Genomic DNA, 25,000 nt, shown 5'->3' on the forward strand with positions numbered 1-25,000 from the left:
CGTCATCGTGGCCTTCACTGGCGCCTGCATCACACAGGTAACACACGCACCAAAGTTAACATGGGGATGCTTTCATTTTCTCCCACTCCAATCTTTCTCTATCTCTCTACCGTCCCGTTTCTATCTATTTTATAGTTGAATCATTTAGCAGACGCTCTTATCCAGATTTACAGGAGCAATTAGGGTTAAGTACGTTGCTTAAGGGTGCATCACGCTTACCCCCCACCCCCCCTTCTCTCTCCAGGACTCTCCTCTGAAAGCGGTGCAGATGTTGTGGGTTAACCTGATCATGGACACCCTGGCTTCCCTGGCCCTAGCCACCGAGCCCCCCACTGAGTCCCTGTTGCTGAGGAAGCCGTACGGCCGCAACAAGCCCCTAATCTCTCGCACCATGATGAAGAACATCCTGGGTCATGCCGTCTACCAGCTCACAATCATCTTCACCCTCCTGTTCGCTGGTGAGACCATCACACACTGGCACAAACAGAGTTAGACCGAACTGGAACAAACAGAGTTAGAACGAACTGGAACAAATAGAGTTAGACCGAACTGGAACAAACAGAGTTAGACCGAACTGGAACAAACCGAGTTAGACCGAACTGGAACAAACCGAGTTAGACCGAACTGGAACAAACCGAGTTAGACCGAACTGGAACAAACAGAGTTAGACCGAACTGGAACACACAGAGTTAAGACCACACTGGAACACACGGGGTTAAGACCACACTGGAACACATGGGGTTAAGACCACACTGGAACACACGGGGTTAAGACCACACTGGAACACACGGGGTTAAGACCACACTGGAACACACGGGGTTAAGACCACACTGGAACACATGGGGTTAAGACCACACTGGAACACACAGGGTTAAGACCACACTGGAACACACAGGGTTAAGACCACACTGGAACACACAGGGTTAAGACCACACTGGAAAACCGGGTTAGACCACATGGGGTTAAGAAAATACAGTGCCTTTGGAAGTTTTTCAGACCCCTTCACTTTTTCCACATTTTGTGACATCCTTATTCTAAAATCGGTTAAATAAATAAAAATCCTTAGCAGTCTACACACAATACACCATAATGAATAATTGAGAAAGGGTTTTTAGCAAATAAAATAAAATTGTGAGGAAAAAAACATATTTACTTTCTAATGTGGCTTTTTTGAAAGATATGTAGTAGAACTGCATAAGTGTTGCTCTACAGTTTCTGGAGGACTGAGTTTTGAAATCAGTGGAATTAGAGTATGATAGCAAAGGAGATATGTAAACGGAGTCGAAAAGAGAACACACAGAAGGCTGTTTTATTAAACACTTCTCTCAGGATTACATCTTCAAACTAAGGGCAACCATGGCATCCGTGACATAGAGGGAGAAGCATCCATCCATGTATACGGGTTAGATAGTCTAGCTAGCTACATTTTCAAATATTACATGTTTTTAATTTTGTCAGAAACTCGTTTTCATTTCGAGTTAAAGTGTACTGTTAGCTTGCTAGCTAATGTTATCTGTCTGTCTCGCTAGCTAACATTACATTTATGATCTGTGTAGTAATGTTATTCGTATCTCAGAGCAATTTGCATTGCTAGTTATAGCCTAATATTAGCTAGCTAACAATGAACCTGGTTGGTTAGCTACTTGCAGATTCAGGGTAGCAACATTATGAGATGGGATTATGGTTAATTGTTTAGCTTGCTAGCTAGCTACATGTCTAAACTCCACTATTCAAGTAACAATTTCTATAGAATATTCCTGATGTCACTGCGACAACTGTCGATAAACTTATCTGGTGAATTCACTCTGTCTTTCTACTCTGATTTCAGAGCATGCGTGTCTGTGTGCCAGTGTGCAGAATAACTGACTAATCTATGAACGCTCAACACCCGTTGAATATGACCGGTATCAGTAAGTGTTGGCAAAAAAGCTGAATTAAATTGTTGCCAGCAGCACAGTTGCAGTCACCAACGCTCTGGATAACATAAAAACAGCCTAACCAGCTCTGCTAGGGCAGGTAAAATGGTCAGAGTGAGGTGTTCTCTCATTTGTGTCTGGAAGTAGCTAGTAAGCTAGCCAACATTAGCCAGTTAGCTTGGGTGCTTGACTGCTGTTGTTAGGTCAGAACGCTTAGATCAACCCTACTCCTCGGCCAGAGCATCCAGTGTGGCTCTGAACGCTCCGAGAGCGAAACACTCTGAATTTACAAACAGAAAATCTAGCAATCTGGTTTACGAACACCCAGAGTGCACTCTGGCACTCCATGTTTAGTACATGTCCTCACATGTGAATCCTTAAAGAGATGGTTGGGGCTAAAGCTTAAGAGGGTGTGAACGATGCTGAATGGGTGTAGACAAAACAAGGCTGCTCCAGTAGCTGTACTAAAACATTTTCTCAAAAGTGAGGTTAAAAGTTGATCAACTTTCAAAGCAGAATTACTTTCCCATTGTTCCTCAACTGTAGTGTATGATATACCATTTTCTAGCTCTGTCTCTACTTTTAGCCAATGTCAGGTTATGGCGACATAGGACTCGTTTTACTGTGGACATAGATACTTTTGTACCTGTTTCCTCCAGCATCTTCACAAGGTCCTTTGGTTTTGTTATTGGATATATTTGCACTTTTCACACCAAAGTACGTTCATCTCTAGGAGACAGAACACGTCTCCTTCCTGACCGGTATGATGGCTGCGTGGTCCCATGGTCTTTATACTTGTGTACTATTGTTTGTACAGTTGAACGTGGTACCTTCAGACGTTTGGAAATTGCTCCCAGGATGAACCAGACTTGTGGAGGTCTACAATTGTTTTTCTGAGGTCTTGGCTGATTTCTTTTGATTTTCCCATGATGTCAAGCAAAGAGGCAATGGGTTTGAAGGTAGGCCTTGGAATACATCCACAGGTACACCTCCAGTTGACTATATTTTTGTACAGAACATTTCTGGGCAGAACTGAAAAAGCGTGTGTGAGCAAGGAGGCCTACCAACCTGACTCAGTTACACCAGCTCTGACAGGAGGAATGGACCAAAATTCACCAAACTTATTGTGGGAAGCTTGTGTGAAGGCTACCTGAAACGTTTGACCCAAGTTAAACTATTTAAAGGCAATGCTACCAAATACTATTTGAGTGTATGTAAACTTCTGGGAATGTGATTAAATAAATAAAAGCTGAAATGAATCAGCTATTATTCTGACATTTCACATTCTTAAAATAAAGTGGTGATCCTAACTGACCTAAGACAGGGAATGTTTACGAGGATTAAAGGTCAGGAATTGTGAAAAACTGAGTTTAAACGTATTTGGCTAAGGTGGATGTAAACTTCCGACTTCAACTGTATATATGCATTATAAGGTTTAATATTGTTCCCCAGTTATTTTCTAGTCTTTGCTTCTTATAAGAAATGGTCTGAGAGATGTTTGAGTTAATGTTGTCAAAACAGGGTGTCTGTGAGAAAGCACGTCAAGGCTAAAAGAGATTCATAGACACAGAACCCTGTAGGGGAGTGAAAGAGGTAAGAGACAAGTCAGACGTACCACTATAAAGCAACTACGGGAGTGGAAAATTACTGCTGAGCCCTTAGAAAACACTGGAACTATTGTTCTCTCCTGCAAGTTTGTATAACTGTATATGCATGGGTTTGGTCTCATGAGTAGAAGGTGTTGATGTAGACAGTTACATCACTAGGGGTTGACTGCAAGCATATTTAAAGCAACTTGGACTTTTCCTATTTTGCAGAACTCAGGAGAGACATCAGTTGTATGTTTGATCTTTGACTTTGTTCTACAGCTGTATTTTAATTACAATTGATATGATTTATAAGTGCACATTTTGAGTATTCCTTATTTGTTAAGTAAATAACGGAGCCCAGAAAAGTGGAACCCTCATTTACCCAAAGTGAAACCAAGTTATTTATAGAGCCCAGTTTAGAATAATGGGGTTGTACCAAAACAAAAGTTCTGTGCACTTCTCTGCACACCCTTCAATTCTAAAATGAACATTCTAGGTCTTTTCTTGATTTATCATTAGTCTCCAGTTAGTACAGCGTAAATTAACAATATTCAACATATTCTGGAGGTCATCTTCTGTCTCGGCAAGGAGAACTATGTCATCAGCATACAACAAGATGCCCAGGAATATATCCGCAACTTCATCATTGACCTGAACACTGGCAACTGGAGCCCGATAAAGAGCCCATTCTAATTAGTCTATAAGCAAGGAGGTCTCGTCACCTCGACAAAAGCCTTCTGAAAATCAATAAAACAGGCAAAAGTTGGTTCTCTCTCTTGAATTGTAGCCCAGACCACTGTGTAGACAGAATAGGTGTGGTCTATACGCACATTTCCACTTTTGACGTGGAAATGCCCCTTCTTCACTTCCATTAATATTTTGTCCCAGTACCGTGTTACCTTCAGATGAGTCACTTGTGGGGATCGTAGAGTAAAACGGAAAGTACGATCTTTCCATAGATGGGTCATATTAATGTGTAGCTCAAACTGTTCGGATGCTACAGATCGGTAGATCGGTGGTACTGACTTCAGACGAGTCGCGTGACACTTGTGAGGGCCGTTGAGCAAAACAGAGAACACCACCTTGTTCATGAGTTTCATATTTCCATAGAGGGGTCATATCTGTTTGTAGTCCAAAACCGTTCGGACGCTACAGACATTTTTGTGAAAATACACATTTTCAGGATGTCTCCTGGTCTGACAAACGACACTGTAGCTCTGCCACTTTCCAGATGTAGATGCAGAAGGCTGACATTGGCGGACGTAATGATTGAGACACTGCCTATACAACAACAAAAAACATATCTCTAACTTAAACTGACGGATTTTGATGGGGATTTTTTTATTATGCTAAATTAAAGAGATGTTTGCTTAAACAAAAGGTGATTTAACATCACATATAACTGTTATCCTGTTTGCTCTTCCCCCTCTCCCAGGAGAGAACATCTTTAATATTGACAGTGGGCGCAACGCGCCCCTCCACTCGCCGCCCTCGGAGCACTACACCATCGTGTTCAACGTGTTTGTCATGATGCAGCTGTTCAACGAGATCAATGCCAGGAAGATCCACGGAGAGAGGAACGTTTTTGAGGCCATTTACCGTAACCCCATATTCTGTAGTGTGGTCCTGGGAACCTTCGTCCTGCAGGTACAAACACACATACTGTACATACTGTAGACACACACACAGACAGACATAAACTCACACACATAAACACACACATCACACACAGTCTTGTACAGCTACCCTTGTGGGGACACACAATTCAGTCTCATTTAAAATTATATTTTCCCTAACCCTAACCCTAAACTTAACCCTAACTCGTACTCTTACCCTAACCTTAACCCTAACATTAACCCCAAAACCTAAACTTAACCCTAAACCTAAACTTAACCCTAAACCTAAACTGAACCCTAACTCCTAACCCTTAACATAATTCTAACCCTAACAATAATTCTAATCTCAACCCTAAACCGCCTAGAAATATAATTTGACCCCGTGTGGACTAACAAAATGTCACAAGAATAGTTAATCACGTCCACACACACACACACACTGTAAACCCAGGCCTGGAATTTCATGATTTTATGGGCAAGGCCATTTAGCCTTCAATTAAATACTAGCTATTCTGTTAATAAAAAACACATGTGTATGTTAATGTACGTACATATTTAGTCTACATGTCAAAGTGTAGGTGATAGCATTTACACTACCGTTCAAAAGTTTGGGGTCTCTTAGAAATGTCTTTGTTTTCCATGAAACCATACATGAAATGAGTTGCAAAATGAATAGGAAAAATATTCAAGACTTTGACAAGGTTATAAATAATGATTTTTAATTGAAATAATAATTGTGTCCTTCAAACTTTGCTTTTGTCAAATAACCCTCCATTAAATAATCCTCCAGTAATCGAACCCCCGCAATGGAGGATCCTCCATTTGCGACCTTTGGCATTCTAGTTGTCAATTTGTTGAGGTAATCTGAAGAAATTTCACCCCATGCTTCCTGAAGCACCTCCCACAAGTTGGATTGGCACTTCTTACGTGTACCATACAGTCAAGCTGCTCCCACAACAGCTTATTAGGGTTGAGATCCGGTGACTGTGCTGGCCACTCCATTATAGACAGAATACCAGCTGACTGCTTCTTCCCTAAATAGTTATTGCATAGTTTGGAGCTGTGCTTTGGGTCATTGTCCTGTTGTAGGAGGAAATTGGCTCCAATTAAGCGCCGTCCACAGGGTATGGCACGGCGTTGCAAAATGGAGTGATAGCCTTCCTTCTTCAAGATCCCTTTTACCCTGTACAAATCTCCCACTTTACCACCACCAAAGCACCCCCATCACATTGCCTCCACCATGCTTGACAGATGGCATCAAGCACTTAGGGTTGCCAACTTCCTCACTACCAAATAAGGGCCAAAAGGTGGCGTGCCAATGCACGGTGCCACAGGGGTATGGTGTTGTGTAAATGAATATACACTGTATAGTCTTATTCAATTGGAAAGGCAAAAACAAATGATATTCCATTTAGTGTATAGCTTTTCTAAAACTGTATCATTATGTAAACTTATGTGAATAAACCTCAATAAATTATCAAAGAAATCACAATTTGGACCTTTACAGCAACAAAGAAAACCATTTCAAAATAAGGAAGAGGGGTATGAGTCACTCACCAAGTCTGCTTTTTCCTTGGATATTTTTTGCTGCTCTTGACTGATTCAAGCAGTCCTTTGTCCTTTTGTATAGCTAGAGAGAAGTCCTTACACGACAAGTCACAGTTCACCGATATTTGAATTACAATTTTGATCAGCTCTGTGCTGCATCTGTTTCTTGAGTCTGACAATTTAATGGTCATCAGAGAGAAAATCCTCTCTACAAAGGCATTTGAGCCTGGCACACTGAAGACAAATGAGACAATCCTGAACATGTTGATCAAGTTGGCTTTCCCTAGGTTTTGGTAAACTGCCACCCACTTCTCACTGGTAGATTTTGTGGTATCCTGTCTGGCTTTCTGTATTTCCTCCCGGCTAGCACAACACTCTTCATAGAGTTGGTCCATACTGACTGTCTGTCATTTTGAGGGCAACCACCACCTGCTCCAGGTTAGTGAAGGAGAGCTCCTCATAGAGTTGGTCCATACTGACTGTCTGTCATTTTGAGGGCAACCACCACCTGCTCCAGGTTAGTGAAGGAGAGCTCCTCATAGAGTTGGTCCATACTGACTGTCTGTCATTTTGAGGGCAACCACCACCTGCTCCAGGTTAGTGAAGGAGAGCTCCTCATAGAGGCTGGTCAGTTTCAGTTTCAACATGACATTTTCTGGTGAGAAGTCAAACCACTTGTCAATGTATGTAATGACAGTGTCATAGAACTTCACAAAGTCCTGTTGCTGCTTGGACCTTTGTGCTGGCAATTGTTTGTCCCTCCGCTGCTTGCTCTGGTATCCAAAAAAGCTGCCCTGTTTCTGCTGAAGCATCTTCATTTTGAACTTTTGGACTTCCTCTAAAGTTGGCATTTCCAGACAGTTCATCAGATCTTGATGTTTGCCATTTGCAGTTTCATCACTGTCTCATAAAAGTCAAGTAACTTGCACTGTGCTCCATCAGACACAGAGAAATCTCACGCACACTGGAAATATGTTCCGGTTTCCCTTGTTTGATGCATCACTGAGAAATACACCGGCTCACCTTCGGTCGGGTACAGATCATCCAAAATATCTTGCACAGTCTTTGGTCCTAAAACATTCATTGTAATCATCTCAAATTTTGTTCTTCCCAAGTGCATCTTCTTCACAACATTTGAGTCATGAAACAAAGCACCGTTGAGCTTAACAAGACAGTCGGTGCTGTTGTGGCTGAGTCCATGTTTAACCGTATGGTACACATACAAGACGTCACTAAGAATGCACCAATGTGTGCACAACTGAGCAAGAGGACAAGTACGTGAGAGTGTCTAGTTTGAGAAACAGACATTAAATAGTGCCCGCAAAACACCAGTCTCAATGTCAACAGTGAAGAGGCGACTCCGGGATGCTGGCCTTCTAGGCAGAGTTGCAAAGAAAAAGCCTTATTTCAGACTGCCCAATAAGATGGGCAAAAGAGCACAGACACTGGACAGAGGAAGGTTGGAAGAAAGTGTTATGGGCAGACTAATCGAAGTTTGAGGTGTTGAAAGAAGAACATTCGTGAGACCGGATCTCAACCCTATTGAGCTGTTGTGGGAGCAGCTTGACCGTATGGTACGTAAGAAGTGCCCATCAAGCCAATCCAACTTGTGGGAGGTGCTTCAGGAAGCCTGGGGTGAAATCTCTTCAGATTACCTCAACAAATTGACAACTAGAAGCCAAAGGTCTGCAAGGCTGTAATTGCTGCAAATGGAGGATTCTTTGACGATTGCAAAGTTTGAAGGACAGAATTAATATTTCAATTAAATTCATTATTTATAATCTTGTCAACCTCTTGACTATATATTTCCTATTCATTTTGCAACTAATTTCATGTATGTTTTCATGGAAAACAAGGACATTTCTAAGTGACCTCAAACTTTTGAAAGGTAGTGTATATATAACTCCCAGTCATTTATTGAGTAAAACACCATCGTTTCTGCATCACTGTACCTTCTTCAGGCTTCTTTAGGATCAACAACTGACAGGGAGTTATATATATATATAAAGAGTATTTATTTTTATAGCGTCTTTAGATCTTACCTCTTTCTACATTTCTGAAGGATATTTTAATCTCTGTCATATGAAACCGATCGCATTTTCAGTGCACTTTTGAGAAGGGTGTTTTCTTTTTAATTGCATTTTGGGATATTCACGCTTATAGCCTACTGCTGTGTGCACGTTGCTGTGTTTATAATGTGAAGAATGCCTAATAGTTGATCAACATTTTAAGCTAAATGTTCTGATCTGTTGCATCAGCCTCATTGCTTTCAAAAGTGTTTTTGATGTATAGTGGTTGTATTAATTTGGGATCTATCATCCCACAACTGACCCAGAGTATGTTTGGAATATTTCTTGCACCGAAGAAGAAGCTGACCAATAGAATAGGTCAACTTTTGTACTATGGGGGATAGTAGATTGCCATAGGTAGTGCTTTTGCTCTTCGTTACTCATCTTGTTGGCTGACGAAAAGAACATGTGGACAGTTCTTCTAACCTCTTCAATATTCGATAACGATGTGCGCCATTGCATCCGATGTGTCCATCTTCACTTGAAGCCTACTTCAGAGCTGCGATGCCTTTATGATGTACCCGATCAGGTGACAGGCATTAGCTAATAAGAATTGAGATATCTGAGGGCGCCATGTGAGTTAGAAGTGCTTCAGAATAGGACACAGTGGCCACTTTGGCCCCATAGACAACATTTTTTAGAGGGCCTTACGGCCACTGGGCAAGTCGCCGGGAAAGTCGAGACCTGCCGGAAACCCATCTTCGTTAGTGTGGTGTTTTGCTACTTGATTCTAGAGGTACTCATTCTGTGGCTCTGTTTCAGATTGTCATTGTCCAGGTTGGAGGGAAGCCCTTCTCCTGCACCGCCCTGACCATCGACCAGTGGCTCTGGTGTGTGTTCATCGGAGTGGGAGAGCTGCTTTGGGGACAGGTAAGACACACAAACACTCACTTTCTCACACACACACAGATGTAAAATCTCTTCAGCTCCTTGCTTGGGTGTGCGTGCGTAGCTGTGGTGCGCATTTGTGTGTATGTGTGTGCATGGCTGTGGTGTGTGTGCGTGTGTGATGCAGCTGGTACAGTAGGTGTCAGGGAACTGTTGCTACGCTAAGACGGGTTCTGGAATACAAAGCAATCATGTTCCATGGTTACCATCACAACAGTCACCGTGGTAATGAGCACTGGCTCATTATAAAATCAGCACTGCCCACATTTACCCGCACCCCAGAGGACGAGAACCCAGCACGATACTCCCTCTACGACTACACACACAAACACACACGTTCAAAGACCCATGCACATACACTTCTCTCTCTGCACACACACACACACACGTTGAAAAACATAAAATCCTACACTTGCCTGCACACACTCACAGGCATACATACAGAGAAAGAGATCTCATATGGTGTATTGACAGGTAACACACCCTCAAAGATTAGCTTCCCCACACAGCCAGTTGTCTGAGTTCAGGTAGGAGGTAGAGAGCGAGACAGGTCGTGAGCTGCCACTTTTTTCAGTATGTTTAAAAAAATAGATGGATTTTTTTGGCAGGGACATACAGTGGGGCAAATAAGTATTTAGTCAGCCACCAATTGTGCAAGTTTTCCCACTTAAAAAGATGGGAGAGGCCTGTAATTTTCATCATAGGTACACTTAAACTATGACCGACAAAATGAGGAAAAAAAATACAGAAAACCACATTGTAGGATTTTTAATGAATTACCCGGAATGCTTCTTACACCCAAGGATTATTATTTCCAAGATAAACAGCAAATGCTTTGTCAAACAAACCGAAACCTGAAAACACCATGCAACCTGGAACTGAGCGAATAATGCTTAGTCTGAAGCTATTTTTAACTTTCTAAAGCCAGAAGAAAAATACATTACAATACACAGTGATATATTTGACTTGATAAGGCCTGAATGCTAAAACTACCAGGCTTGCTCGGACATAGAGATACAGCTTCAATTAGCACGGCGTGTGAAACGAAAGGTGTCAAAGCCCGTGAGCCCAGCAATGGCAGGAGAGCCCCAACCAAGGCCTTAGAAGCACCCTCCTGCTGTTTAGAGGTAATTCAAATGCAGTACCCTCTGTATGTAAAGAATAATAAGACACAAAAAGAGTGAAAAATGAAGCTTCTTATGGAAAATCAAGAGAGACTTTTATACAAATTTGAACATAAGCAACCTTATCTTCCACGACACAGTGCTATATTAACATACTGTTAAGAGGGGGGTGTTACCGATGGGTGGAAACTCAGGATACTAGACAACGAGGACTCTGAGTCAGCTAATATAAATCTATAAATAAGTCTGGAACAGTATTGGTACAGAGCAACCCCAAACAGTTTCAGTTGGACTTTCACCTAATCAAAGAAATAGCTCAGCAGGAGAAGCTCTACCTTGAGAAAGATACACCCACCCCGAGCAGGTCAGACCAGACCTCTTCATTATATAACCCCACAGACGAGCAACCCTAAGCGGAAAGTCAACTTCCCAGCACAGAATACTACTCCTCGTTGAAATGAGGGATAAATTCACTCAGCTGGAGGTAAGGCAGGTGGAGCTAGAACAGCAGGTGATTACACCCCAGTCAGCACAGACCCAGACAACAGTCCAGCACAACAACACCCCCTTAACTAGACCTGGAGAGCTGGAGAGACATATCTGCACTCTGGACTGTAGTGAGACAACATCTACAAGAGAAAGAGCAGGAGCAGAAGAAGAACAGAGCACTAGAGGAAAGGATCAGACTGCTGGTGAGGGTGATGTCGTGTGACAGAGAACAACCCATTAGAGAGGTGGCCACCCCTGCAGAGAAGCCAGCAGAACAGCCCACCTCAGCTCCCGACAAAAGTCTTGATACCACAGCAGAACAGTCCACCGCAGACCCTGACCATGTCGACAGCACAGCAGGACAGACAAATGAAGAACCCCAAGTCCAGGGGATCCCACCACCCTGAGAGCCCTTCTGACAACCCCCCCACACCCACTAAGGACATACACAAGACACAGATTGTACTCAAATGGAAAATGTATACATGAAAAAAACATTTTCCCAAACACAGTGTCTAAACTCTGGTGTTCAAACACCCAGCGCGCCCTTGACCAGCTGTTTGAGGTCCAACTAGGGTCAACCAGCCACAAAATAATACACACAGGCACAAACAACCTGAGAACACAGCAGGAAATGGTGGCCACAGTACTCAAGGGAGTGATAGAAAAAGCTTCTTCTACTTCCCCAACGCACACCCTGCTACCATACAGCGGGTAAACGCAAGTATTTCCTGTGACCGTGCCTCAAAAACAAATAGTTTCCTGGCCCACCACTCCACCCTGGACTTGAACAGCCTTTATGACCAGGTCCACCTATACAAGGCAGCAGTGCCCACCTTCACCCGGACCCTAAAGGACATCACTCTCAAACGCAGCCCCAACACTTTACACAGGAGCAACAGATCAATAGACACCACACCCAGACCAGCAAATCACACATACGACCTGGCCATGAGCAGGAAAACAGGCCCAACCCCCACTCTTACACTAGCCCAAGCCAATGGCACTTCCCAGATTCTCAGCAGGCTCTGCTCACACTTACTGGCCTGAGGCCAAACTACACGACCAACAACATTGGACACTTTATGGAACACAAAGCCTTCACTATCTCTTATTGGAATATCCAAGGCCTGAAGTCATCTGCCTTTGGCCTAAAGAGCAGGAACCCAGACTTCACCAAAGAAATCAGAAATACAGACATTCTCATCCTACTAGAAACATGGTATAGAGGAGACTGACCCACTGGTTGCCCTCTAGGGTACAGAGAGCTGGTAGTCTAATCCACCAAACTACCAGGTGTGAAACAGGGAGGGGACTCAGGGGGTATGCTAATTTAGTATAGATCAGACTTAACTCACTCTATTAAAGTAATCAAAACAGGAACATTTTACATTTTGCTAAAAATTCAAAAGGAAATGATCTTAACAGAGAAAAATGTCCTCCCGTGTGCTACCTACAGTTGTGGCCAAAAGTTAAGAATGACACAAATTTTAATTTTCACCAAGTCTGCTGCCTCAGTTTGTATGATGGCAATTTGCATATACTCCAGAATGTTATGAAGAGTGATCAGAGGAATTGTAATTAATTGTGAAGTCCCTATTTGCCATGCAAATGAACTGAATCCCCAAAAACATTTCAGCCCTGCCACGTCAGTGATCCTCTTGTTAACAAAGGTGTGAGTATTGACGAGGACAAGGCTTGAGATCACGCTATCATGCTGATTGAGTTCGAACAACAGACTGGAAGCTTCAAACGGAGGGTGGTGCTTGGAATCATTGTTCTTTCTCGGTCATCTATGGTTACGTGCCAACATCATTTTAATTTATTTTTTTATTTTACCTTTATTTAACCAGGCAAGTCAGTTAAGAACACATTCTTATTTTCAATGACGGCCTGGGAACAGTGGGTTAACTGCCTGTTCAGGGGCAGAACGACCTTGTCAGCTCGGGGGTTTGAACTTGCAACCTTCCGGTTACTAGTCCAACGCTCTAACCACTAGGCTACGCTGCCGCCCTCATTGCTTTGCACAAAAAGGGCTTCACAGGCAAGGATATTGCTGACAGTAAGATTGCACCTAAATCAACCATTTATCGGCTCAAGAACTTCATGGAGAGCGGTTCAATTGTTGTGAAGAAGGCTTCAGGGCGCCCAAGAATGTCCAGCGAGCGCCAGGACCGTCTCCTAAATTTGATTAAGCTGCGGGCTCGGGGCACCACCAGTACAGAGCTTGCTCAGGACTGGCAGCAGGCAGGTGTGAGTGCATCTGCACGCACAGTGAGGCAAAGACTTGAGGAGGATGGCATGGTGTCAAGAAGGGCAGCAAAAAAAACATCAGGGATTGACTGATATTTTGCAAAAGGTACTGCTGAGGACTGGGGTGAAGTCATTTTCTCTGAATCCGCTTTCCGATTGTTTGGGGCATCCGGAAAAAAGCTTGTCCGGAGAAGACAAGGTGAGCGCTACCATCAGTCCTGTGTCATGCCAACAGTAAAGCATCCAGAGACCATTCATGTGTGGGGTTGCTTCTAAGCCAAGGGAGTGGACTCACTCACAATTTTGCCTAAGAACACAGCCATGAATAAAGAATGGTACCAACACATCCTCCGAGAGCAACTTCTCCCAACCATCCAGGAACAGTTTGGTGACGAATAATGCCTTTTCCAGCATGATGGAGCACCTTGCCATAAGGCAAAAGTGATAACTAAGTGGCTCGGGGAACAAAACATCAATATTTTGGGTCCATGGCCAAGGAAACTCCCCAGACCTTAATCCCTTTGAGAACTTGTGGTCAATCCTCAAGAGGCGGCTGGACAAACAAAAACCCACAAATTCTGACAAACTCCAAGCATTGATTATGCAAGAATGGGCTGCCATCAGTGTGTGGCCCAGAAGTTAATTGATAGCATGCCAGGGCGGATTGCACAGGTCTTGAAAAAGAAGGGTCAACACTGCAAATATTGACTCTTTGCATCAACTTCATGTAATTGTCAATAATAGCCTTTGACACTTGTATAATTACAAGCATTTCATTTCAGTATTCCATAGTAACATCTGGCACAAATATCTAAAGACACTGAGGCAGCAGACTTTGTGAAAATGTATATTTGTGTCATTCTCAAAACATTTGGTCACGACTGTGTACTAGAATCCCCATACTTTAATGAAGACAGCTTCTCCATCCTGGAGAGGGACATTAATAATTTCCAGCACCGGGGACATGTACTAGTTTGTGGCAACCTAAATGCCAAAACCATACAACAACCTGACACCCTCAGCACACAGGGGGACAAACACGTGCCTGGAGATGACAGCATTCCCTCTACCATGTGCCCCCCTAGGCACAACTATGACCACAAAAACAGATCACAACTCCTGCAGCTCTGCAGCTCTGTCGCACGCTGGGTATGTACATAGTCAATGTTAGGCTTTGAGGGGACTCCTATGGTAGGTACACCTATAGCTCATCTCTTGGCAGTAGTACTGTAGACTACTTTACCACTGACCTCATCCCAGAGTCTCCCAGAGCATTCACAGTCAGCCCACTGAAACCCTATCAGATCAGAGCAGAATCAGTCTACTTGAACAGAATACTCAATCATGAGGCATCATAGCCAAAGGAACTGAGTAATATTACGAAATGCTATAGATGGAAGGAATGTAGTGGAAACCTACCAAAAAACAATTAGGCAACATCAAATTCAATCACTTTTAGACAACTTCTAGGGACTAAACATTCCACTGTAATAGTGAAGGTGTAAACTTGGCAGTAGAAAATCTAAACAGTATATTTGACCTCTCCGCTTCCCTATCAAATCTAAACATTTCAAACAGAAAACCGAAGAAAATGATCAACAATGACAAATGGTTTGATGAAGAATGCAAAACCCCCCAAAAAAACTAAATTGAGAAACCTGTCCAACCAAAAACATAAATCCTGAGTCTACGCCTTCACTAGGGTGAATCACTAAAACAATACAGAAACACACTACGGAAAAAGAAGGAACAGCACATCAGAAATCAGCTCAATGTAATTGAAGAATCCATAGACCATAACCACTGCTGGGAAAATTGGAAAACACTAACTCCAATTACCTTGAATGAACTACAAGACAAAATAAAAAATCTCCAACCCAAAAAGGTCTGTGGTGTTGATGGTATCCTCAAATAACTATGAAATATACAGACAACAAATTCCAATTGGCTTTACTTAAATTCTTTAACATCATCCTTAGCTCTGGCATCTTCCCCAATATTTGGAACCAAGAACTGATCACCCCAATCCACAAAAGTGGAGACAAATTTGACCCCAATAACTACTGTGGGATATGCGTCAACAGCAACCTTGGGAAAAGCCTCTTCATTGTCATTGACAGCAGATTTGTACATTTCCTCAGGGAAAACAATATACTGAATAAATGTCCAATTGGCTTTTTACCAAATTATCGTGTGACAGACCATGTATTCACCCTGCACACCCTAATTGACAAACAACCAAACAAACCAAAACAAAGGCAATGTCTTCTCGTGCTTTGTTGATTTCAAAAAAGCCTTTGACTCAATTTGGCATGAGTGTCTGCTATTCAAGTTGATGGAATAGTGTCGGGGGAAAAACATACGACATTATGATATCCATGTACACAAACAACAAGTCTAAAGCAAAAAACACATTTCTTTCCACAGGGCTGTGGGGTGAGACAGGGTTGCAGCTTGAGCCCTACCCCCTTCAACATATGTATCAACAAATTTGTGAGGGCACTAGAACAGTCTGCAGCACCTGGGTCCACCCTAATAGAATCTAAAAGTCAAATGTCTACTGTTTGCTGATGATCTGGTACTTCTGTCACCAACCAAGGAGGGCCTACAGCAGCAACTAGATCTTCTGCCAGACCTGGGCCCTGACAGTAAATCTCAGTAAGACCAAAATAATGGTGTTCCAAAAAAGGTCCAGTCGCCAGGACCACAAATACAAATTCCATCTAGACACTGTTGCCCTAGAGCACACAAAAAACTATACATACCTTGGCCTAAACATCAGTACCACAGGTAACTTCCACAAAGCTGTGAACGATCTGAGACAAGGCAAGAAGGGCCTTCTATGCCAACAAAAGGAACATAGATCCTAATTGCTATGTTGAAATTTATCTAAAAATACTTGAGAATCAGTTATAGAACCCATTGCCCTTTATGGTTGTGAGGTCTGGGGTCCACTCGCCAACCAAGAATTCACAAAATGGGACAAACACCAAATTGAGACTATTCAGAATTCTGCAAAATTATCCTCTGTGTACAACGTAAAACACCAAATAATGCATGCAGAGCAGAATTAGGCAGATACCTGCTAATTATCCAAATCCAAAAAACACCCATTAAATACAACCACCTAAAAATGAAGCGATTCCCAAACTTTCCATAACAAAGCCATCACCTACAGAAAGATTAACCTGGAGAAGAGTCCCTTAAGCAAGCTCGTCCTGTAGCTCTGCTCACAAGCACAAACCGACCCCACAGTGCCCCAGGACAGCAACACAATTAGACCCAACCAAATCATGAGAAAACAAAAAGATAATTACTTGACACATTGGACAGATTTCACAAAAAAATAAATCAAACTAGAATGCCAACCAAGAATGGCCCTAAACAGAGAGTACACAGTGACAGAATACCTGACCACCGTGACTGACCCAAACTTAAGGAAAGCTTTAACTATTGTTACGCACGCCTCTATGAAGAGGGAACGCGACACCCTGCTACAACTAAACTCTCCGTGAAGTGAAAAAGGTATGGACTGTAGGTGCGAGTAAGGATGACAACAGACAGAATGTGGTACCGTTTACAAGGACTTTATTCCTTTACACGGTAATATGGGGAAAAGGGGCTGGACGGAACCAAAGCAAAGAAAGTAAATCTCAAAGCCCCCCCCCCCCTCCCCCTCTCCCATCTTACCTGCCTACCCACTACTTACCTAATTTAGCACCACCTGGTGCCCTAACCAAAATACAGGGGGTGGTCCGCCCAGGTCTTACCTAGTGTGCCTAGACAGCGAATATGCTACGGGTATATGTATGCCCGCGGGCCTCTTGCCTAAGCACTCCCAAGGTGCCTTCCCCTTCTCCCCCCCTGGGAACAAATGAAACAGAATATTAAACAATTTTCAAACAAACTAACAAACGACATCAAATAAGCTCTATCTGAGCAACAAACTCATTAAATATACCAACTCTCAGCAAAATCAACCTCTATCAAAATCTCTAGCAAAATCTCTCTACAAAAAGATCTCAGAAAATCTCTCTACAAAAAGCTCTCTCTCCTGAACAGAACACTGGCATTTATATATCTTCAGATGGAATGGGTAATTGGAGACAGCTGTCTTGACGAGGGGGCGGAGTCAGCTCTCCAATTAGCCCTGGAGTCGACCAATCAGCTGCTTAAGGGATTTCCGGAAGCCATTTCCTGAAATAAACACATGCACAAACACAAACTACAACACATAAACTGGGGAACGTAACACTATGTACAGACTCAGTGAGCATAGCCTTGCTATTGAGAAAGGCCACTGTAGGCAGACCTGGCTCTCAAGAGAAGACAGGCTATGTGCACACTGCCCACAAAATGAGGTGGAAACTGAGCTGCACTTCCTAACCTCCTGCCAAATGTATTACCATATTAGAGGCACATATTTCCCTCAGATTACACAGATCCCACGAAGAATTAAAAAACAAACACTATTTTGATAAACTCCCATATCTACTGGGTGAAATACCACGGTGTGCCATCACAGCAGCAATATTTGTGACCTGTTGCCACAAGAAAAGGGCAACCTGTGAAGAACAACCACTGTAAATACAACCCATATTTCTGTTTATTTATTTAACCATTTGCACATTGTTACAATACTGTATATATACATAATATAACATTTGAAATGTTTTTATTCCTTTGGAACTTCTGAGAGTGTAATGTTTACTGTTCATTTTTTTCTCACTTTTGTTTATTATCTACCTCACTGGCATTGGCAATGTTAACATAAACTCAGCAACAACAAACAAATGTCCTCTCACTGTCAACTGCGTTTATTTTCAAATCAAATCAAATCAAATTTGATTTGTCACATACACATGGTTAGCAGATGTTAATGCGAGTGTAGCGAAATGCTTGTGCTTCTAGTTCCGACAATGCAGTGATAACCAACAAGTAATCTAACTAACAATTCCAAAACTACTGTCTTATACACAGTGTAAGGGGATAAAGAATATGTACATAAGGATATATGAATGAGTGATGGTACAGAGCAGCATACAGTAGATGGTATCGAGTACAGTATATACATATGAGATGAGTATGTAGACAAAGTAAACAAAGTGGCATAGTTAAAGTGGCTAGTGATACATGTATTACATAAGGATGCAGTCGATGATGTAGAGTACAGTATATACGTATGCATATGAGATGAATAATGTAGGGTAAGTAACATTATATAAGGTAGCATTGTTTAAAGTGGCTAGTGATATGGCTAGTGATATATTTACATCATTTCCCATCAATTCCCATTATTAAAGTGGCTTCGCGTTCCTATTTTCAGCAAATTTAACATGTGTAAATATTTGTATGAACATAGTAAGATTCAACAACTGAGACATAAACTGAACAGGTTCCACAGACATGTGACTAACAGAAATTGAATAATCTGTCCCAGAACAAGGGGGGGGGATCAAAATCAAAAGTAACAATCAGTATCTGGTGTGGCCACCAGCTGCATTAAGTACCGCAGTGCATCTCCTCCTCATGGACTGCACCAGATTTTCCAGTTCTTGCTGTTAGATGTTACCTAACTCTTCCACCAAAGCACCTGCAAGTTCCCAGACATTTCTGGGGGGAATGGTCATAGCCCTCAACCTCTGATCCAACAGGTCCCAGACGTGCTCAATGAGATTGAGATCCGGGCTCTTCACTGGCCATGGCAAAACACTGACATTCCTGTCTTGCAGGAAATCACGTACAGAATGAACAATATGGCTGGTGGCATTGTCATGCTGGAGCGTCATGTCAGGATGAGCCTGCAGGAAGGGTACCACGTGAGGGAGGAGGATGTCTTCCCTGTAACGCACAGTGTTAAGATTGCCTGCAATGACAACAAGCTCAGTCCGATGATGCTGTGACACACCGCCCCAGACCATGACGGACCCTCCACCTCTAAATCTATCCCGCTCCAGAGTACAGGCCGCTAACGCTAATTCCTTTGACTAAAAACGCAAATCTGACCATCACCCCCGGTGAGACAAAACCACGACTCGTCAGTGAAGCGCACTTTTTGCCAGTCCTGTCTGGTCCAGCGACGGTGGGTTTGTGCCCATAGGCGACGTAGTTGCTGGTGATGTCTGGTGAGGACCTGCCTTACATACAACAGGCCTACAAGACCTCAGTCCAGCCTCTCTCAGCCTATTGTGGACAGTCTGAGCACTGATGGAGGGATTGTGCGTTCCTGGTGTAACTCGGGCAGTTGTTGTTGCCATCCTGTACCTGTCCCGCAGGTGTGATGTTCGGATGTACCGATCCTGTGCAGGTGTTACACGTAGTCTGCCACTGCGAGGACGATCAACTGCCCGTCCTGTCTCCCTGTAGCTCTGTCTTAGGCATCTCACAATATGGACATTGCAATTTACTGCCCTGGCCTCTTTGCCTCCTTGCAGCATGCCTAAGGCACATTCACGCAGATGAGCAGGGACCCTGGGCATATTTCTTTTGGTGTTTTTCAGAGTCAGTAGAAAGGCCTCTTTAGTTTCCTAAGTTTTCATAACTGTGTCTTAACAACCGTTCCACAGGTGCATGTTTATTAATTGTCTATGGTTCATTGAACAAGCATGGGAAACAGTGTTTAAACCCTTTACAATGAAGATCTGTGAAGTTATTTGGATATTTCACAAATTATATTTGAAAGACATGGTCCTGAAAAAGGGATTTTTTTTTGCTGATTTTGTTTCACATGCGAATAAAGCCCGTTGAATTGAATTGAATTGATAGAGATCTCTATAAACCAGGTAGAACAAGCTACTGTCAGTCTCCCTGTATCAACCTATAACATTACATCTAGGATGATGGCCTCCAGTGAGTGTGTGTGCGGTTGTGTGTGTGGGTGTCTTTGACAGCATAACCATTCAGAGGTGACTAAATGAATCTGAGTCATCATTACTTGTTACATAAGTGTCACATGTGTGAAATGCAGACGAGAACATAACACACACACATCAGTATCTATACCTCCACCCCAAGGAATAGTACAGCAAGGGAGTTTACCATCCTTCTCCCGACAACACAGTTTGTTTTATCCAATGCACTATATAGGGCATGGGGTGATATTTGGGCTGCAGCCTCAGTCTGTTGGGTTTAGTGCTGGGGCATGCTGGTTAGGCAACTGTCTGCTTAGCCAATCCAGGTCTTCGTAAGAGTCACATGAGGAAAAACTGGCAAACAGAATTAAGAAGAACTATTAAATGGAAAGTCCTCAAATCAGTTAAAATTGTATTTGTCAAATGTGCCGAATACCGTGGAATGCTTACTTACAAGTCGTTAACCAACAATGCAGTTTTAAGAAAATTGAGTTAAGAAAAAATATATAATTACAATAATGTACAGGGGGTACCGGTACCGAGTCAATATGCAGGGGTACAGGTTAGTTGAGGTAATATATAAATGTAGGTAGGGGTAAAGTGACTATGCATAGGTAATAAATGGTGAGTAGCAGCGGTGTAAAAACAAAGGGGGGGATGTCAATTCAAATAGTCCCGCTGGCTATCTGATTAATTGTTCAGTAGTCTTGGCGCTCCGGTACTGGTTTCCGTGCGGGAACAGAGAGAACAGTCTATGACTTGGGTGACTGGAGTCTTTGAAAAAATTGGGCCTTCCTCAGACACGCCTAGTATATAGGTCCTGGATGGTAGGAAGCTTGGCCCCAGTGATGTACTGGGCCATTCGCATGTACTGGGCCTTACGATCGCATGCCGAGCAGTTTCCATACCAGGCGATGAAGCAACCGGTCAGGATGCCCTCGATGGTGCAGCTGTATATCTTTTTGAGGATCTGGGGACCCATGCCAAATCGCTCCACTACAGCCCCGTCTATGTGAATGGGGGTGTGTTGTGCTTATGACCTTATACAGCTCGTTGAGTGAGTTCTTAGTGCCAGCATCGGTTTGTGGTGGTAAATAGACGGCTACGAAAAATATTGCTGAAAACTCTCTTGGTAGATAGTGTGGTCTACAGCTCATCATGAGGTACTCTACCTCAGGCGAGCAATACCAGGAGACTACTTTAATATTAGACAGCAGTTATTGATAAATAACGTGTGTGAATCTCCATGCTCGCAACACCATAGGATTACAGGCATTTAATAGGATCTCTGTGTTCAACCCTGACTTTAGTCTGGGCCTGAGAAATGACCTTGCATTAACTTCAGATCCTGAAGGGAATTCATAAGGCAAACGAATCACTGGGCCAACTAGAGGGCATGGACTGAATTAACTCATTTCAATCCATGAATTGAATGATGAGTTAGTGAACCGATTATAGGTTCAAATGAAGAGTTATTAATGCCTGCCAAGAAATATGATAGGAGGAAAAAAACACTGGCACTTTTACATATAGATCAGACGAGGTGTTCATTTCAGGTCAGAGCTCTTTAAAATAGTATACTGCAGAGCTGTGTGTGTGTGTGCTTGCCTGTGTATATGGGAGTTTTTGAAAGCATAATATTTCAGAGGTAACTAAGTTAATTAGTAGTATTGTTTTATTAGGTTCCCCATTAGCTACTGCTAAAGCATTACATAGGTGTACCGTGTTCGAAATGCAGACAAGAGAACCTAACATACACACAGCCCCACATTACCATAGTATCTATACGTCCACCCTGAGGAAAGGTACACCTCAATTTATTTCAGGATGCATCCCAAATGGCACTCTGTTCCCTCTCTATGTGGTGCACTATATAGGGAATAGTGTGAGATTTGGTATGTAACCTCAGTTCGTTGGGTTCAGTGTTGGAGCATTCTGGTTTGTCAACTCTCTGCTCAGCCAATCCAGGCCTTAGAAACATTCACATGAGGAAAAACTGATTGGCCCCCACATAATTAAATAGAACCATTCAATAGTCATGAATATGTATCTCTATTCAACACCATAGAATTATAGTCATTTGATAAGATCTCTGTATTCACTTCAGATCCTGAAGAGAATTGATGAGGTGAACTAATCACTGATAGAACTACAGGGCGTGGACTGAATTAATTAATTTCAAACCATGAATTTAATTGAATTATGAGTTAGTGAACCGACATAAGTTCACATGAAGAGTTATTAATGCCTGTAATAGCCTGCCAAGAAATATTATGTGAGAAAAAACCACTGGCGCTTTTACATATATATCAGATGAGGTGTTCATTTCAGGTCAGAGCTCTTTAATAGTGTACTGCAGACATAGAATTATGAATACTAGAATGGACATAAACCTTCTTATGATGGTATAAAAGGTCCTCCCTATTCTACTGTCATTGTTTGTCTATGGAGATTGCATGGCTGTGTGCTCAATTTTATACACCTGTCAACAACGGGTGTGGCTGAAATAGCCAAATCCACTAACCTTTATATGTGGATACCCCTTCAAATGAGTGAATTCGGCTAGTTCAGCCACAGAACCCTGACCTCATGATTTTATAATGAGATGTTCGACAAGAAGTGTCTACATACTTTTGGTCATATAGTGTTTGTGTGTAATATATATTATTGAAGTCGGAAGTTTACATACACCTTAGCCAAATGCATTTACACTCAGTTTTTTTTACAATTCCTGACATTTAATCATGGTAAAAATTCCCTGTTTTAGGTCAGTTAGGATCACCACTTTATTTTAAGAATGTGAAATGTCAGAATAATTGTAGAGAGAATGATTTATTTCAGCTTTTATTTCTTTCATCACATTCCCAGCGGGTCAGAAGTTTACATACACTCAATTAGTATTTGTTAGCATTGCCTTTTAAATTGTTTAACTTGGGTCAAACGTTTTCGGGTAGCCTTCCACAAGCTTCCCACAATAAATTGGGTGAATTTTGGCCCATTCCTCCTGACAGAGCTCCTGACAGAGCTGGTGTTTGTAGGCCTCCTTGCTCGCACACTCTTTTTCAGTTCTGCCCAGAAATGTTCTATACATATATATATATATATATTCAGCCACAGAACCCTGACCTCATGATTACTAAACACACAGTGGAAGTCGGAAGTTTACATACACTTAGGTTGGAGTCATTAAAACTTGTTTTTCAACCACTCCACAAAAATGAAAAAAAGATATAGAAAGCTCCTCATGGTGTCTCTCTCTCCTCCAGCTGATCTCAGCCATCCCCACCCACCACCTGAAGTTCCTAAAGGAGGCTGGCCACGGAACCCATAAGGAGGATGTCCCCGAAAACGAGATGAACGAGGGGGACGATGAAATCGACCACGCTGAGATGGAGCTCCGTAGGGGTCAGGTCCTCTGGTTCAGGGGCCTCAACCGCATCCAGACTCAGGTATGCACTGGAGGGGTCTTCAAATACCATTACCTGCTCTCGCCTTAGCAGGTTCCCCCATCTCTCCCTCTATCTTCCTCGCTTTCTTCCAGTCCTGTCCAGGGGTTTCACAGGTATACTGTAGGAGGAGAAGAACATCTAAATGGTGTTGAGAGCGTTGGGTACTCCTCTCCCTTTCTCTATCCCTCCCTCCCTCTCCCCCATCTCCCCATCCATCCCTTCCTCCCTCTCCTCAGGCTTTTCAGAAAAAAATAAGTAAACAGGGGAGAAGACCTGCAGAAGGACTTCAAGACCATAAGAGCAGAGATACCCCCTCTTGAGGAGCGGTCTGTTCTCTAGGTGTAGTGGTCCTTTCAAATAGAAGAAGAGGACCTCTTTCTTTTACCTTGACTGTTTTGATAACTGTTACTGGGCTTTTCTTGGTATATATGTATATGTGTTTATGTTTATACCACAGCATTGTTGGTTAGCCGTTTCTGATTGGCTGGGAGGGCATTCTAGAATAGACATTAAAACCAGATAACAGGACAGTTGGAAAATATATTGGGTTAATTGGAAAAGATATCGAGACACCTTGAAATCGTGACGCAGTATCCGCCTACACATGCAGACCGTTCTTGCTACAGAAAGTTACAGAAATCTAAACCAACAACCACACAAACCACACAATAACGAAAAAAACGTTGATTTGTTTTTGCATAGACATCTTTTTTTTGAAGCATCTGATGATCTAACGTGGTGAGTGATGAACATGGTTTTCTCTGGTCCCCTCTGCCACTAAAGCTGTAAAATCCTCCCACATGTTTTTAGTTTCTCCAGATGTTTTCAGCAACTGATGTTTTAGAATTTGGTTGTCATATTGGAAGGTTTGCTAACAACAAACTATTTAAATATCTTCTACCCTAGTGTTTTATATGCAATGTGATCTCCTTGCAATTAACAGTCCGTGTTGATGAGTGTCCTGATGAGAAGGCAAACTGTTCTAGCTATGCCAGGAAAAATCGGCCATTATCAGCTCATTGTTATGGATCTTTCGAAATGGCAATAGAAAACAGCTATTTTGCTGTTATTCTGGCTGCAGAGGTTGTGCCTGTGTTATCTGTAGCTAGCTGGCTAGTTAGCAACCAAGGGATAAGAACATTGCCAGCAGGCAAGGCAACAGAACATAAAGAACGAATGACTAGGTTGTGTCTGTAAATATCAAACTA

The 25,000-nt window shown here is 42.6% G+C and overlaps 1 protein-coding gene across 2 annotated transcripts in view; it reads left to right on the forward strand.

The window, feature by feature from the left end:
- LOC115117482 (plasma membrane calcium-transporting ATPase 1-like) overlaps positions 1-25,000 on the forward strand; it is a 192,441-nt gene that overhangs the window by 132,167 nt on the left and 35,274 nt on the right. For both annotated transcript variants that reach the window (XM_065002770.1, XM_065002765.1), the window contains exons 17-21: positions 1-37; positions 245-458; positions 4,941-5,152; positions 9,501-9,608; positions 23,610-23,792. The exon at positions 1-37 is cut by the window's left edge and continues 155 nt beyond it. In XM_065002770.1, the coding sequence (XP_064858842.1) occupies positions 1-37; positions 245-458; positions 4,941-5,152; positions 9,501-9,608; positions 23,610-23,792 (754 nt within the window). The remainder of the gene's footprint in view (positions 38-244; positions 459-4,940; positions 5,153-9,500; positions 9,609-23,609; positions 23,793-25,000) is intronic.

The sequence above is a fragment of the Oncorhynchus nerka genome, linkage group LG2, assembly GCF_034236695.1.
Source record: "Oncorhynchus nerka isolate Pitt River linkage group LG2, Oner_Uvic_2.0, whole genome shotgun sequence".
NCBI classification, from domain to species: domain Eukaryota; kingdom Metazoa; phylum Chordata; class Actinopteri; order Salmoniformes; family Salmonidae; genus Oncorhynchus; species Oncorhynchus nerka.